The following is a 16,432-nucleotide window of genomic DNA, read 5'->3' as shown; positions in this document are numbered from 1 at the left end:
ATAAATGAAATGTTATTTTGATAAAATTTAATTTCCCTTTTTTATTTTTTTCAATTTTTTTTTATTATTTCAGAAATATTTGAAGAAAAAAAACACTAAGATAAATACACACGCAAATTAATTTTATGTGACAGAGAACAAATGTGGAATTCGATCTTATCGTGGCCGTGGCCGCGGCCACGTAGCACCAATCACAGCGATAGCCGATAGCAAAGTCCCTCTCCTCCTTCCGCTCTGGAGAAGGAAAAAAAAATCTCCCTTTCGCAGTCTCCTCTCCTTCTACTTAAATCCCACTCGGGAGATTTGATTCCTTGCCAAGCGGAGCTCCAAGGTTTCCCTTCTCAGCGCGTCGAATTCGGTAAGATCTTTCTTTCACTTATGTCATTTCCTCCCCAAAAAATGTGTTTTTTAGGGTGGGAGAGATGTATCGCTGATGATGAATGGATTGTGCTGTTGATATTTTTTTTTCTCCTTTCTCACAAGGAGTCAGTGCGAGTGGACGATAAGCCTTGTATTTCTTGGTTCAGGAGGTTCAATTTTGGATCTTTCCTCTTGTTTAGTTAGCTGTTGTTCGTTGTGGAATAGATACTTTCTGGAGTGAAGTTTTCGGATAAATCATCTGCATTCAAGGGAATATTTTTATGACGTGGTAATTAGGTTTTGAAGAGCTATGCCAGGTTGGTTTTTTTATGCCTACCGAAGTAAAAGCCTGGAACTCAGTTTGGTTTCTGGACCTCTGCAATATGCTCGCGGTGTGTGTTAGGACCAAAAGTAGCTAGAGGGGGGGGGGGGGGGGGGAATAGCTCGTCGCGTTCGCTCGGTGCTTGGCGTTGCTCGGCGTTGCTTGGCGTTGATTGTTTCTTCAAGAATATGCAGCGGAAAATACAGAAACAAATACACCCACGCTAACACTAGGATTTTACTTGGTATCCACCTCCAAAGGAGGTGACTAATCCAAGGATCCACACCACGCACGCACCCTCCACTATGAAACACTCCTTTTCGGTAACTACCGAGGGCGGAGAAGCCCTACAAGACTCTCGGTACAAGAAGAAGGAAAGGGAAACAAAATACAAGCACAAAGCTTACAATGAATGCAGAAAACCCTAACCCTAGCTTCTCTTCTTGCCTTTGATCCGCCTCTTGACTCGGAGAGCTTCCAAGAACCTTCAAGAACTGGCGATCACGAGCTTTGAGAGTGTTGTGGAGGAGCTGGCGAAGATCTGGAGTGAATCGGAGAAGAGATGCCGAAGGAAATGAATGCCTGCGGCCTTTATCGACGCCAACGGTCGGATCCCGATCGATTCGAATATTCCCAATCGATCGGGGAGGCTTTGGATCGATCCACGGATCGATCCAGAGCGCCTCTGTGCACGCACCGGATCGATCCACGGATCGATCCGGCGCTTATTAGCGGCAGCGTCCCAATCGATCCACCGATCGATTGAACATCTGGATCGATCCACGGATCGATCCGGAGGCTCTCTGTTCGCTAGCTCGGATCGATCCACCGATCGATCCGGCTCTGGATCGATCCACCGATCGATCCAACACTTGGTTTTGCCCAAAACCAAGTTCCAAGCCTCTCGAACCAACATCCGGTCAACCTCGACTGCTGGTACATCATGCCTAGCATCCGTCACCCTTGACTGCTAGACTTCCCACCAAGTGTCCGGTCAATCCTTTGACCCACTTAGACTTTTCTATTCATGCCAAGTATCCGGTCACCCTCGACCTACTTGGACTTCCATCGGAGTCCTGATCCTTCGACCTTCATCAGATTTCCTCGTGCCAAGTATCCAATCAATCCTTTGACCTACTTGGACTTCCCAACACCGGATGTCCGATCATCCTCGATCCATCCGGATTTTCCGGCTTCACTCACGGGACTTTCACCAGCTTCACTCACTAGGGTTTTCCATCCGCCTAGCTTCACTCACTAGGGCTTTCACCGGCTTCACTCACTGGACTTTCACCTAGCTTCACTCACTAGGGTTTTCCTTCCGCCTGCACTCACCGGGACTTTCACCCAGCTTCACTCACTAGGGTTTCACCGGTTTCACTCACTGTGACTTTCACCAGCTTCACCACTAGGGTTTCACCGGTTTCACTCACGGGACTTTCACCTAGCTTCACTCACGTGACTTTCACCCAGCTTCACTCACTAGGGTTTTCCTTCAGCCTGGCTTCACTCACCAGACTTCCTTTGCCTAAACCTCGACCTACTGACTCTTCTTCAATCAATTTCTTATTGTCAAACATCTAAACTCAAACCAAGACTCGACTTGGTCACCAGGTCAACCGAGGGATGTGCACCAACAATCTCCCTTTGATGTTCGACAATACCACAATAACACTTACAATACCACATGTAAGTTAGGCTAATCCTATAGCCTCAATCTTCATGCCACTAGGTAATGAACACATAAATTAAGCTCTTCATTCTCCCCCTAAGAGGGCACACTCCCTCTAGGTAATGAAAGCCTAACTTACACCCAATCACAGGTCCTTTCATTCTCCCCCTATTGGCACACATCAACTCATCTTTGGGCACACATCAACCCATACCCCAATTTTGGGTACACATCAACAAATCCATTTGTTGACGATTCTCCCCCTGAAGAGTTGCTCAACGTTGTTCACAACATCGCTCGTTGTGATCAACACGATAATGAAGGTCCCATACCCTTCATTTATCCTTAACTTCTCCCTCAATGTAGACAAATACCCAACCTTGAGCATTTTCTAACCACTTGAGTTCCCACTTGAAATAATGAGGATATCCACTCCCCATTTCAAGTTCAAAAGCTCATACATGAGCATTTTCTTTAAAGAAGGTTAACCACCTTCCAAGGTTCATGAAAAATAAATTTTTCATGTCTTTAAAGAGTCCCTCCCCCTAAAGACATGGTGGTAACTTCTGTCATTGCACCAACAATGACTTGGAATCCCTAAACCTTTAGGAAACCCAAATTTAGAAGTTTTGAGGTTCAAATACTCAAAATTTGAAACAAACCTCAACCTAAACTTCAATGAAGCCTTCCTTAACCAATCCATCCTTGTTTTCACATGAAAACACCCTTTGTATGTATACAAATGTATTTTAAGGGTTTGGAATGGTTACCTAGACTCAAAGAGGTTCAAAGAAGCTGAAATCAGGCCTTCCCAGCCAAAATCAGCAGCTTGGATCGATTGGAGTTGGGTTCCAATCGATTGAACCTTTCTGAATCGATCCACTGATCGATTCAGACTACCTGGATCGATCGGCTGATCGATCCAGCGAGCTTCTGCTCGCGGGAGACTTTGAATCGATCCACGGATCGATTCGGCACTCCAATCGATCCATGGATCGATCGGAGCTCTGATAGTTGCTGAAATTCCATTTCAGTCAACTTCAGAAACCCCTAGAAAATTCTACAAAAATCAAAAAATCATGAAATTTCGTGTAGACATTATTTAGGGCATACTTAATCATGGAAAAATAGCTTTCTATGAAAATACATCATATTTTCAAAGATTGACACAAACTTGAAAACTTGCAAAAACGTTAGTGTTTTTCTTCAGGTTTGTGTCTAACTATTCAATGGTGATTACTATCAAAAGATAGCCTTCACCAAAGTTTTCCAAAAACATTTTAAAAACATTTTCAAAACCAATATCCCATCATGTTCCTTGGGCATAATGCACATGACTTGTACATTAGCTTTCCCAATGATGGGAAAACACATAACTATGTGTTTTGATGAACCTAAAAACTCAAAAAAATGCACTAAATCAACATGTTGAGTTTTGTTCATCATCCTAACATCTCACTTGTATCTATTATGGACTAAAACACATACAAGTCACCTTATAGTCTTTGTGAGATGTAGATTTTGGTTTTGCCCTAATCTAGGGATCATGCATATTTATCTAGGCATTTTAGAAATATTAGACATCCACCTAGGATGTCACTTGTCAATAAGTGTCGTTAAATGCCATTTGTCCTTAATTACAAGGAATTAAACTTAATGCATGATTATGTTATGGCATACATCAAAAGAAAATAATTTTCAAAAGAAAATATCCTATTACTACATGATGTATGAATGTCATGACATGGTATTTTTGGATTTTTCATAATAAAACATGAATGTAAAACTAGACATGATGTCATGGCATATGATGGGCAAACAATCATGGCAAGATTTAGCATAAATAAAATATACCTAGATTAACTATCTAAGTATCCTTAAAGTCTTAGCTAAACTTACACCTTAAACCTAGATTGCCCGAAAGTGCTACAAGAGAATGCCAAAGCCTAAATTGGCATTTCTAATTTCCTTGATTTAATGTATGCCAATTGAAAATAAACATGTCCTCAAATGTTGGCATATTCCATTTTTCCTCAAGAGTGATTACATAAATCAAGGCCCGGATTGCCTTAAATTTCCAAGAGAATACCAAAATCCCAACTTGGTATTTCTCAAGGTTTTCCCAATTTGTGCCATTTTAAGATAAAATCAATTTTTCACCATTAGACACATTTTACTCTTTCAAGGAGTAATCAATAATAAGGTTAACTAAAACCTTGAAAATGCTCCTTGAGTGTCAATTTCCTCAAAGTTGGGTTAACTACCCTTCTAATCGGAGTTGACACTCTCTAACCCATCTATGGGGTAGAGAAGATGCTCCTAGGAACCCAACACCTATTGGTGCTCCTTGGATGCTCTAGGTACTCACTAGGGATAACTTCCCTACATACCTTCCTAGTGACCTTGTTGGGCTTCTTAGAAGCCTTGGTCACATTTTCTAGGTCAACTCTAGGGATAGCTTCCCTTGTAACCTTCTTTGTGACTTTCTTAGACTTCTTAGAAGTCTTAGTCACATTTATTGCAAAAATACTCTTAGGGATGACTTCCCTAGTATTCTTGGCTTGACCACTAGACCTAGGGTTTGTTCCATAACTATATGGAACTCTATGGTAAGAGGGCACATCCTTCTTAGCCTTTGGTTTGTATCCCAAACCTCTATGGCCATTAGATGACCTTTGTGCTCCTAGACCTAGGCTATGCTCATTTGCCCTTTTAGGATATTTTCCATCCTTTTTAGGGTCCTTTCCATTTTATCAAGCCTTGACCTCAAGACTTGATTTTCTATCACTAAGTCCTTAGTTTTAGATTTTTCATTTGATTCATGAGCATATTTGTTCTTGGGCTTGTATCTAAAATCCTTAGAGTTCTTGCCTAGACTTTTACCTACATTCCTAGCCTTAGGTGTAGTGGTTTTAGCATGAAAAGCTATATGTTTTTCTTTAACGCTATCATGCTTTCTATTTTCATGGTAAATAGCATTAAAATGATATAAATTAGAACTATCATGCTTTTTACCATAATGTAAAGGGGTAGGCTCAATAAATGTTACCTTCTTCTTTACCTTGGAGGCTCCCCCTTGACGAATGCCTCCTTGAGTCTTGACCATCTTCTTCCCCTTGGGGCATTGACTTCGGTAATGCCCCTTTTGATTGCAAGAGAAGCATATAATATGCTCCTTGCTCTTCTTTGTGTTGGGGATGATCTTCGCCTTGCCCTTTTGTGCCACTTGGCCCTTCTTCTTGGCCAATTTAGGGCACTTGCTCTTGTAGTGCCCATGTTCCCTACACTCAAAGCATATAATATGATTTTTATTTTTAATTGAAATATTTATACCTTTGCTTGTAGGGGTGGCATCTTTCCCTTTGGATCCGGAGGTAGAAGCTTCCTCTTGATCCGATCTTGATTCTCCTCCATTTGATTTTTCTTGACTCGTGGAGGTAGAAGCTTCTTCAATCTCTTCATCTCTTGACCCGGATGTAGAAGCTTCTCCTTCTTCTTGATCCGGTGTCACCAAGGATTGCTCCCCCTCAATCCTAGAGGTGGAGGCTTCATCATCTTGAATATGAAACAAGGAGTATGCTCCCTCCTTGTTCCCTTCGTTGCATTCCCTTGAAGATGAAGCTTCTTCTTGAACTTCTTCTTCGGAGGTTGAGCATCTCTCAACCTCGGAGTCCTCCTCTTGGTCTTGATCCAATGAGTCGCCCTCTTTGGATTCTCCTTGATTTGGTACAGTGGAGGGGATCTCATGAATTCTTGCCAATTTGCTCCAAAGCTCCTTGGCATCTTCAAACTCTCCAATTTGTTCCAAGATTTCTTGGCAATAAATTGACCAAAAGCTTGGTCACTTGTCATTGGCCTCACATCTTGATTTGGTCTCGCTCCACTTGCTCTTTTGAGTACTTTGCCTTGGAATTTGTGGGAGCTTCAAAACCTTCCATGAGAGCAAACCATTGCTCTATCTCCATCATAAAAAAAATTTCGATTCTTGATTTCCAAGAATCGAAGCTTGTAGATGAATATGGTGGAGCCACCCTTGTGTCAAATCCAAGTCCATCTTGGAATTGCATCTTGAAGTTGAGCTTGATAAAATCTTGAACTTGAAGAATTTGCTCCAACTTCTTCACCCCTCTAGCTTTTCTTGTTATGCTTGACCCTTCCGGCGATGATTCCGGTGAAGAGCGGCCTTGCTCTGATACCACTTGTTAGGACCAAAAGTAGCTAGAGGGGGGGTGAATAGCTCGTCGCGTTCGCTCGGTGCTTGGCGTTGCTCGGCGTTGCTTGGCGTTGATTGTTTCTTCAAGAATATGCAGCGGAAAATACAGAAACAAATACACCCACGCTAACACTAGGATTTTACTTGGTATCCACCTCCAAAGGAGGTGACTAATCCAAGGATCCACACCACGCACGCACCCTCCACTATGAAACACTCCTTTTCGGTAACTACCGAGGGCGGAGAAGCCCTACAAGACTCTCGGTACAAGAAGAAGGAAAGGGAAACAAAATACAAGCACAAAGCTTACAATGAATGCAGAAAACCCTAACCCTAGCTTCTCTTCTTGCCTTTGATCCGCCTCTTGACTCGGAGAGCTTCCAAGAACCTTCAAGAACTGGCGATCACGAGCTTTGAGAGTGCTGTGGAGGAGCTGGCGAAGATCTGAGATGAAACAGTGAAGAGATGCCGAAGGAAATGAACGCCTGCGGCCTTTATCGATGCCAACGGTCGGATCTCGATCGATTCGAATATTCCCAATCGATCGGGGAGGCTTTGGATCGATCCACGAATCGATCCAGAGCGCCTCTGTGCTCTGGAAAAACGCCTGGATCGATCCACGGATCGATCCAGCGCTTATTGCGCGAAGCAGCCGCGTCCCAATCGATCCACTGATCGATTGGAACATCTGGATCGATCCACGGATCGATCCAGAGGCTCTCTGTTCGCTTAGGAGAAGCCTGGATCGATCCACTGATCGATCCAGCTCCTGGATCGATCCACTGATCGATCCAACACTTGGTTTTTGCCCAAAACCAAGTTCCAAGCCTCTCAAACCAACATCCGGTCAACCTTGACCTGTTGGTACATCATGCCTAGCATCTGGTCACTCCTTTGACCTGCTAGGACTTCCCACCAAGTGTCTGGTCAATCCCTTTGACCCACTTAGACTTTTCTATTCATGCCAAGTATCTGGTCACTCCCTTGACCTACTTGGACTTCCATCAGATGTCTGGTCAATCCCTTTGACCTATCTGTATTTCCTCGTGCCAAGTATCCAGTCAATCCTTTGACCTACTTGGACTTCCCAACACCAGATGTCCGATCATCCTTGATCCATCTGGATTTTCCCTTGCCTGGCTTCACTCACCAGGACTTTCACCTAGCTTCACTCACTAGGGTTTTCCATCTGCCTAGCTTCACTCACTAGGGCTTTCACCTGGCTTCACTCACCAGGACTTTCACCTAGCTTCACTCACTAGGGTTTTCCTTCTGCCTGGCTTCACTCACCAGGACTTTCACCTAGCTTCACTCACCAGGGTTTTCACCTGGTTTCACTCACCAGGACTTTCACCTAGCTTCACTCACCAGGACTTTCACCTAGCTTCACTCACTAGGGTTTTCCTTCTGCCTGGCTTCACTCACCAGGACTTCCCTGTCAAGTATCCGGTCAACCTTGACCTACTTGACTCTTCTTCAATCAATTTCTTATTGTCAAACATCTAAACTCAAACCAAGACTCAGCTTGGTCACCCAGGTCAACCTTGACCTGAGGGATGTTGCACCAACAGTGTGTTCTTTTTTTTTCATGTTGTAGTTAGGAAAGGAAAGGGAAATAGGTTTGATAGATATAGGCCTTAAATGTACAGAGATTTGATGCTTCACTGAAAAACTAAGAAAAATTCCTTGCAAATATGTATGTTGACCATCACCCGCATTTCTTAGGCTAATGCCTTTTCTTTTACTGATTTAGTTCTACTTTGATCGTATTGCGCAAATAACATTAAGTTGGGAGAAAAAGAAAAGGTGGGACTAGTGTTGAGAATTTGTTAGGGGTTAGCTAACTTTAGGATTTAGTTCAACTCGAGGCAGAATATAAGGGAAAGTTCACAATTTGGCAGAATTATGTTCTCCGTTGGGTATTTTAGTAAGCTTGTATCTTTTTAACTAATGTGATCAGTGACTACACCAAGACATCTAACATATTTACTGTTAGTGCGGTGCTTCAGATCTGTTTGAGGCCAGACTGGATTAGTCAGGTAAAGTGATTTTGTATACCCTACAATCCATATTAGCTAAACCATGGCCATAGTTGATCAAAAACAGAACTGAAAGATCAGTATCTTCGATATTCAAAATATATTCTTTTAAGAAATAATAACTTCTATGATGTGATGTTGTTACCATGAATGTGTGTTGGTTAGACTAGTCAGACCTGATGAGTTGAGAAACTCTTGGTGAATAAGGTTTAGAGTTTGATACATCTTAGAGCATTATATATGTATCCCGCAAAATATGGTCTATACGCATTGGAGAATTGATCAACCAGAGTTATATAATTGTATGAAATATATCTGTATATATTTTGACTGTAAGATTCATATATATTGATGTTTAGCTTAGTTGAAATCTTGACACAACAAAGTAGTTGCATACCAGATTTGTAGTAAATTTAGAGCTTAAGTGAGAACATATTTTTTCTTTCCTATAGATTCCTTATGAGTAGTAACTATGTTCCCATTCTTACTGGTATATGTTTCTGCTTACCTAAACTTGATAGAGCTCTTTATGTTGCTTTAAATTATCATCATTTTCACTTTATCCATATTTCTGGACGTTCAGAGTACTTAATGGCAACTTCATCTGCATGCCTTACTTCAAGACCAATATTGACTAAAGAGATTTTTGGAAACCGTCTAACATATTCAGCGAGTCTTCCTTCCCTCGCCTTTGTGCCTCGTCCAATCTCAGTTTCTGCCTCTTTGGACCGAAAGCAGCATGAACAGAGAAGAGGGGTCCTTAAGTTGCTTCTTGGAAGTGTTGGATTAGGCGTTCCTGCCATAGCTGGTGCAAGGAAAGCTAATGCTGATGAGCAAGGTGTTTCTTCTTCAAGAATGTCATATTCGAGGTTCTTAGAGTATTTAGACAAGGATAGGGTGACAAAAGTAGATTTGTTTGAGAATGGAACAATCGCCATTGTGGAGGCTATTTCTCCTGAGCTAGGTAACAGGGTCCAGAGAGTCCGTGTACAACTTCCAGGGCTCAGTCAGGAGCTTCTCCAGAAGTTGAGAGAAAAGAATATTGATTTTGCTGCGCATAATGCCCAGGAAGATTCTGGATCTCTTTTGTTCAACTTGATTGGAAACTTAGCTTTCCCGCTTATCCTTATAGGAGGCTTGTTTCTTCTGTCAAGACGGTCATCTGGTGGGCTTGGGGGGCCCGGGGGCCCTGGCTTTCCCCTTGGCATTGGTCAATCGAGGGCTAAGTTCCAGATGGAACCCAATACAGGGGTCACTTTTGATGATGTTGCTGGAGTTGATGAAGCAAAGCAGGATTTCATGGAAGTAGTTGAGTTCTTGAAAAAGCCTGAAAGGTTTACTGCAGTCGGTGCTCGCATCCCTAAAGGCGTTCTTCTTGTTGGTCCCCCTGGGACCGGAAAGACTTTGCTCGCAAAGGCAATTGCTGGCGAAGCAGGTGTCCCATTCTTTTCAATTTCAGGGTCTGAATTTGTTGAAATGTTTGTTGGTGTTGGTGCTTCCCGAGTACGTGATCTTTTCAAGAAGGCAAAAGAGAATGCTCCTTGCATTGTGTTTGTGGATGAGATTGATGCTGTTGGAAGACAAAGAGGAACAGGAATCGGAGGAGGAAATGATGAAAGAGAACAAACTCTCAATCAACTTTTGACAGAGATGGATGGCTTTGAAGGTAATACTGGTATAATTGTAATCGCAGCAACCAACCGTGCCGACATTCTAGATTCCGCTTTGCTTCGGCCTGGGAGATTTGACAGACAGGTGTGCGTGTTGTCTTAATTTTGATAATACATCTGAAAAATCAAGAAATTAAGAAATCACTGGCTTGTGCATCTACCGTTAGATAATGTTTTGGCATTTCAAAAATATCTGTTGACTCTGAGTTTAATAACTGTAAAATTGTAACTATGATTCTCAGGTGACAGTAGACGTTCCAGATGTTCGGGGACGAACAGAAATACTGAAGGTGCATGGAAGCAACAAAAAATTTGAGAGTGATGTTTCACTTGATGTTATAGCAATGAGAACTCCTGGTTTCAGTGGAGCAGACCTTGCCAATCTTTTGAATGAAGCAGCTATTCTTGCTGGGCGCCGAGGTAAGACAGCAATATCTTCAAAAGAGGTAGATGATTCAATTGATAGGATTGTAGCTGGAATGGAAGGAACAGTAATGACAGATGGTAAAAGCAAGAGCCTGGTTGCTTATCATGAAGTTGGCCATGCAATATGCGGGTGAGAATATTCGATACTTCATTTACCATAATTGTCAATCGTAATCCTTTAGTAATTTATCATCAAAAAAGCCTAGTTGAAGTAAATTTGTAGCCCACTTTTATGCAAGTAGTATGTTCCTTTTCTTTCCTATTTGCATGTGGCATCCTAAATCTAGTTAATGAAGCTTCTCCATAGGGATAGTAACGATCCAAATGTTCTCAAAAAGTTCTTTAAGAAAATCAGATTCTTGAACTTGATTTAAGAGTACCTCAAGAGAGAAATATCAGCGAAGTTCTTTGTATTATTACATAACCATTTTCTTTCATCTTGTCAACATAGATGAAATTGAATTCTGTGCTTGGTAAGAAAAAACGAAGCATAACATTAAGCTTCTAAACTTCCTTTTTTTTTGTGATTTTCTTTCCAACATGACTACCTAATAGTAAGCTTCTAAACCTAATTAGTATCAGGGATTGTAAGGTACACACTTTTGATGTTGAGCCATGAGCAGTCCTTAATGAAACTTCTATGAACAGTCAGTTGAATAGAGTAGCGTATGTCGGATTAGATTAGCACACAATTCTCTTCTTTGACACATGTTTGATTAGCTTTAATCTAATCGACCTTTTCAAAATTTCAGAACTCTTACTCCGGGGCATGATCCAGTACAGAAGGTCACTCTAATTCCACGGGGTCAAGCCCGGGGACTGACATGGTTCATCCCTATGGATGATCCAACTTTAATCTCGAAGCAACAACTTTTTGCAAGGATCGTCGGTGGTCTTGGAGGTAGAGCTGCCGAGGAGGTGATCTTTGGGGATACTGAGGTGACCACTGGCGCAGCTGGTGACCTGCAGCAGATTACTGGCTTAGCCAAACAGGTTAGTGATACAGCATCGCATAAAATCGAACTATTTCCCATTTGCTTTGCTACCATTTTTTTTTCTCTTGACCAAAAGAAAAGCAAGAACTAAACACCCAAGTTATTTGGTGTAAAGGTATGAGTTATCCTCAACCACGTCTAAACTTTCGCGGTCCATAAGTAACACTTCTATCTCCTCAATGGCAGATGGTGGTAGCATTTGGAATGTCTGAAATTGGTCCATGGTCACTGATGGATTCATCAGCACAAAGCGGTGACGTTATCATGAGAATGATGGCTAGAAACTCCATGTCTGAGAAACTTGCTGAAGACATAGATGCCGCGGTGAAGAGGATTACAGACAGTGCTTATGAGATTGCTCTTGGTCATATAAGGAACCACCGCGAAGCCATGGACAAGATAGTTGATGTTCTACAGGAGAAGGAAACAATGAGTGGTGATGAATTCAGAGCAATTCTTTCAGAGTTTGTGGAGATTCCGATCGAAAACAGGGTTCCTCCGGCACCAGTAGCAGTATCGGCTTAATTCACTAGTGGAAACCTCATTAGTATTAGTATTCATGTGGAATAGTTGATTCGCCATCTCCATAACCTCATCTTATATAATAGTCAATGTTTCTGTAATTGAATTTTAGATAGTTTCTGATGAAATAGTTTGTATCTTTTAATGACCTCATGAAAACAAATTTTTATTTTCATTTGCAGAATGATCTATGTCAATACAACTTTGGAGTTATCTAATTTAAATTATTAAAATAATTTACATTAAAACTATTAATAACTTGTATATTAAATAATTTAAATCTTTTAAAGTGTATTTAATCTTTTACCTTATATAATTATTTTATATTAAACCGAATGACATATGAGAACATTAGTATGAGGAGACAATAAAAAACATATATTTTACAAAATAGAAGATACAAAATTACATGCCATTGAAGGGTAAACATGATTTAGCCAACAAAAATAAAAAGAACAATAAAGAGAGAAATAAAGCTAGTTTGCAAACCTCATGTATCATCACAACAAAAAAGGGAAAATAACATAGAGCTACTAAATAGCTACTCAACAGTGAAGTTCATTAACCTATAAATCTGCAAACCAAGTAGCAAGACCACCACTGAGAGAACCAGATAAATTGCATGAGCAACGGCTGAATGTCTGGTCGAAGGCATTGAGCTTGAAGACTGCTTTACTGACTTGCCAACTTCATTTGGTGATTTTTTCCTAAACCTCAGCATAGGTTCAGGTTGTTGGTAGTTGCTTGAAGAACTAGCTGTTTCATCTGCATCTACCAGTAAAAAAACAGCCAGTCAGTGGAGCCTATGCCCTACTGATTAAGCAAACTTAACAGAAAGAATGATAATTCTTTACCGTGAATAGAAAGATCCTGGAGAAAAGTAGGCAAAGCATTCTCCTTGGCTTCAGATATTTTATCAACCAAATGCTCTCCAGCATGTTGCTGCAAAAAGTGGGGGAAAAACATCATTCAATATGATAAGCTCAAAATAATATAACGATAAATGAATAAAATTTCTCGCCTCTATATTTTCCACTTCCTCTTTATTGTTATCTCTATGTGATTCACTGTCAGAAGCTGATTGCAGCTCGAACTTCCATCTTGAAACCTTATCCGGTGGAGGAATTGGGTTTGGAGAATGTTCAACTTGTCGAGCTCTTACCTTGATTCCAGTCTCAAAACTCTCATCAAATTTATCTGTTATACTCTTATCAGAAGAAGATTCGTCAATGCTACCACACAAAGTTTGTGTTGCTTTTGGAGTTGATTTCTTATCTTCATCATCAACAATTCTAATTTTACTTTCAGCATCATCGACACTAGTAGGTTGTGCATTCCTGATGGAAGCTTGCAGACAGAGCCTTCTTCCTGCTATGCCCTGCTTTATGGATGAATTGCTCGAGTTTGGTTCAGGATGAGGTGGCAGACGACTCCTGATCTTAATTCCAGGCATCTCAACATCTTCTATAGTACCAGATAATTTACTCAGATTATTGGAGTCCTCAATGTTATTGAACAGATCGTCCAAGGATTCTGCACTGGTGTCAACTGAATACACATCTGGTCCAGTAGTGTCATAAAGAAGCAGATTAGTTTCATAAAGGGTGCTCAACTGAGTTGTTGATTCAGGATATTCAGAAGAACCATCCATTGGCAATACATCATTTGGCCCAAGAGATGACCCATGAAACCACTGAGAAGTAGCGCCCTAAATTGTAGGGGGAAAAAACAAATGAGAAAGCTCACACACAATTTGTTCTTAGTAATTGATTGAACTATAATGAATGCTACCTGAGTTAAATATGGTTCAATCTCTATTTCACTGTTTGATCCACTATCCTTGCAAGATGCTGAATCTTTCACTAAACAGTCAGTGTGTGAGTCTTTGGGAAAGATACATGCAGCAGAAGAACGATCATCTGACTCGAGTACTGAGCTCAAGAATGCATCCAGGTAGTCATCGTTATCAAATAGATTGGATCCTATATGGAATTCCTGGTTCATGTCACTGATGGAAGGATTTTCTGAGAATTGCAGCATTGGAGAACTGAAATTGGAAAAACCATGACCTATTTGTTCATTCACACCATCACAAAGTCCGGAGAAAACATTTTGGAGAGCGTCAGCCTGCAATTTGTGTTCACATCAAAACAAACAAAGTAAAACAAGGAAAGAGAAAATCTTGTATAGGCAATTCAGCCTCACCTTTCCTCCCAATTTAATCTCTTCCTCAGGCAAAATCATATTATAATGACCTGTCTCTGGTCTTACAGGAGCCCTAGTAGAACAGTCACCTTTGTCAGCCAACCACATCTCAATGCCAGCAAGCTGCTTTTGAACTGAACCGGGATCTGATATTGGCTCTTCTTGCAAGTCAGACGATGGAGATTCATGGTTTGAATGAATTTCAATTACCTCTACACCATCTTTACCGTTCTGCATTCCATCAGGAGAAAAATCATGGATCTCCATGTCTTCAGTGTTGGAGCTGGGACTTTTGTCCTCAGGCTTTTTGTTAAATAAGCGATAAAGAACATAACTACCCTGTCAAAAAGAACATTATACACTTAACATATGAAGGGAGAAAAAACAATGTTAGCAACAAAAAAAAACTGAAGGAATTCAAAATAGAAAGTCCAACTATCGTAGAACAGATATTCATGGTCAAAATGGAGATTAACCACTTGCAAGTTGCAACAAGTTTACCTCCATTTCATAGCTAATATCACTATATCAGAACAAGAATTACTTCAGATAATTTGCTGCAATTTAAATAGGAGCGGAAGAAACAAGGACAAGAATGAAAATGGCAGAGCACCAGCATACCTTATCACCAGACTCAAATTCCGGCTCGGTGGTGCGGTACTCATGCATAATCCAGTAAGTCCGGACGCCCTTGGGAGCTCGTCCTTTGTGGAAAACCAGCGTCTTTTTCATGCCGATGACCGAACCCTTTCCCCCAGAAGACCGTATCACTCGGTCCCTCCCAGTAGCCTTCCAGTATCCGTGCTTGGTCGCGCGGTTGGACCTGTGACCACTCGGATACTTCCGATCCTTCGGCGCAAAGAAGAACCATTCAGGATCCTCCGACTTGATCAAGGATTTTTCTACGCCACCCACCAAAATCAACCAAAAAAACACATCAAATCGCATTTCTATCAAACAAATGCACTCCCAAACACGAATACTACAAAATTGGAGTACCAGGAAGTTCCCACGGCTCGCACTTGCAGACATCAATCTCTGGGATGACCTCCACCTCGGACTTGATCCTGCCTGTCATCTTGTTCTTGAGGTAGTGGTTCACGAGCTCCTCGTCCTTGGGGTGGAACCGAAACCCCAGGGGCAAAGACTTCAGCGCAATCGCCGTCATCGCTCGATCTCCTTTTTCCTGCTATCAGCTAAGAGCACCAATCTTCCAAACGAAATTAAGAGCTTTTACTCGTCAAATCTATCAGATATGAAGAGGAAACCAAGGGATCGAAAGAACAGTAGAAAATCCGCGTCCTCGACCTCTGTAATAGCTCTAGGGTTTTGGCTTCGGGAGCAAGCACCAAGTAAGCTTTTTTTCGGGGAAGGGGACGCGAACCAGGAAGACCTTTCCCTTTTTATGATCGCGTCAACGAGAAGCTGATCGGATATACCTATCGGACAAGGCCCCTCACGTTTACTGAAATTACAGTAGTTGTCCTACTGTACAAAAATGCTCACGTGGCATTTAAGTAATTTCAGAATAAACTGCAGATTGTCAGCTGCGTTGTCAGAGATTTATTCCATGGGATTGAGACACGCGGCAGCAGATCGATCGCTTGCTAGAATCGCATGAGGACGGCTGGAGCGTTAATATACGGCAAAGAATCCGCGGGATGGGCGGGATTTGATGCGGGGTTGTCTTTTGGCACTGGTGTTTGGTACCCGGTTTCTCACCTGACTGAAGATCTAATTCTTCTGGGACCCAACACTAGAAGCTACACATGCAGAAGAAAATTTTTCTGGGTACAGCTTTGCAAATAGCCAGGTGGGTCCCTTATATGGAAGCAATTTTTGAAATCCCTTTACTGATAATTTAGAACGATGTTTATTTTATACTTTTTTTGTTGTGTAATTATGCTAAACTTAAAATATGGAAGCAATAAACACCAAAGTTATTTATTCAAATTTGCCTATTAAACATATATAAAAACAACTTTTTTAAAAAATCATTAAATGAACT

At 41.3% G+C, this 16,432-nt stretch overlaps 2 protein-coding genes across 3 annotated transcripts; one reads left to right on the top strand and one right to left on the bottom strand.

Annotated features, from left to right (window-relative positions):
- The first annotated feature begins 191 nt into the window (after nucleotides 1-191).
- On the top strand, nucleotides 192-12,394 carry LOC122008946 (ATP-dependent zinc metalloprotease FTSH 2, chloroplastic-like). The gene is made up of 5 exons (XM_042564878.1): nucleotides 192-358; nucleotides 9,190-10,361; nucleotides 10,519-10,832; nucleotides 11,455-11,695; nucleotides 11,884-12,394. Exons 2-5 carry the CDS (start codon nucleotides 9,198-9,200, stop codon nucleotides 12,220-12,222), a joined length of 2,058 nt encoding a protein of 685 aa, XP_042420812.1. The 5' UTR covers nucleotides 192-358; nucleotides 9,190-9,197; the 3' UTR covers nucleotides 12,223-12,394.
- A 182-nt stretch (nucleotides 12,395-12,576) lies between these two features.
- Nucleotides 12,577-15,825, bottom strand: LOC122008945 (protein NTM1-like 9). Of its 2 annotated transcripts, none has more exons than XM_042564877.1 (7): nucleotides 15,424-15,825; nucleotides 15,046-15,326; nucleotides 14,425-14,763; nucleotides 14,011-14,346; nucleotides 13,241-13,927; nucleotides 13,074-13,161; nucleotides 12,577-12,984 (listed from the first exon to the last, which is right to left on the bottom strand). In XM_042564877.1, exons 1-7 carry the CDS (start codon nucleotides 15,590-15,592, stop codon nucleotides 12,761-12,763), a joined length of 2,124 nt encoding a protein of 707 aa, XP_042420811.1. In that variant the 5' UTR covers nucleotides 15,593-15,825; the 3' UTR covers nucleotides 12,577-12,760. The 2 variants fall into 2 exon arrangements, with proteins under 2 accessions (XP_042420811.1, XP_042420810.1); XM_042564876.1 differs by having other exon boundaries at nucleotides 12,577-12,990; nucleotides 15,424-15,824.
- Between the last annotated feature and the right edge of the window lie 607 nt (nucleotides 15,826-16,432).

This window comes from Zingiber officinale, chromosome 8A (assembly GCF_018446385.1).
Source record: "Zingiber officinale cultivar Zhangliang chromosome 8A, Zo_v1.1, whole genome shotgun sequence".
Classification (NCBI taxonomy): domain Eukaryota; kingdom Viridiplantae; phylum Streptophyta; class Magnoliopsida; order Zingiberales; family Zingiberaceae; genus Zingiber; species Zingiber officinale.
The sequence above is the reverse complement of the archived record's forward strand: the minus strand, read 5'-3'. Positions and strand labels throughout refer to the sequence as shown.

Excerpts from the sequence above, each read along its gene's own strand:
- LOC122008945 (XM_042564876.1), bottom strand. The coding sequence starts at position 15,592 with ATGACGGCGATTGCGCTGAAGTCTTTGCCCCTGGGGTTTCGGTTCCAC. Across the intron at positions 13,162-13,240 it reads AGGAAGTGGAAAATATAGAG|CAACATGCTGGAGAGCATTT; the intron begins GCGAGAAATTTT and ends CACTTTTTGCAG. Across the intron at positions 12,991-13,073 it reads CCAGGATCTTTCTATTCACG|ATGCAGATGAAACAGCTAGT; the intron begins GTAAAGAATTAT and ends TTTTACTGGTAG.
- LOC122008946 (XM_042564878.1), top strand. The coding sequence starts at position 9,198 with ATGGCAACTTCATCTGCATGCCTTACTTCAAGACCAATATTGACTAAA. Across the intron at positions 10,833-11,454 it reads GTTGGCCATGCAATATGCGG|AACTCTTACTCCGGGGCATG; the intron begins GTGAGAATATTC and ends TCAAAATTTCAG. Across the intron at positions 11,696-11,883 it reads TTACTGGCTTAGCCAAACAG|ATGGTGGTAGCATTTGGAAT; the intron begins GTTAGTGATACA and ends CCTCAATGGCAG.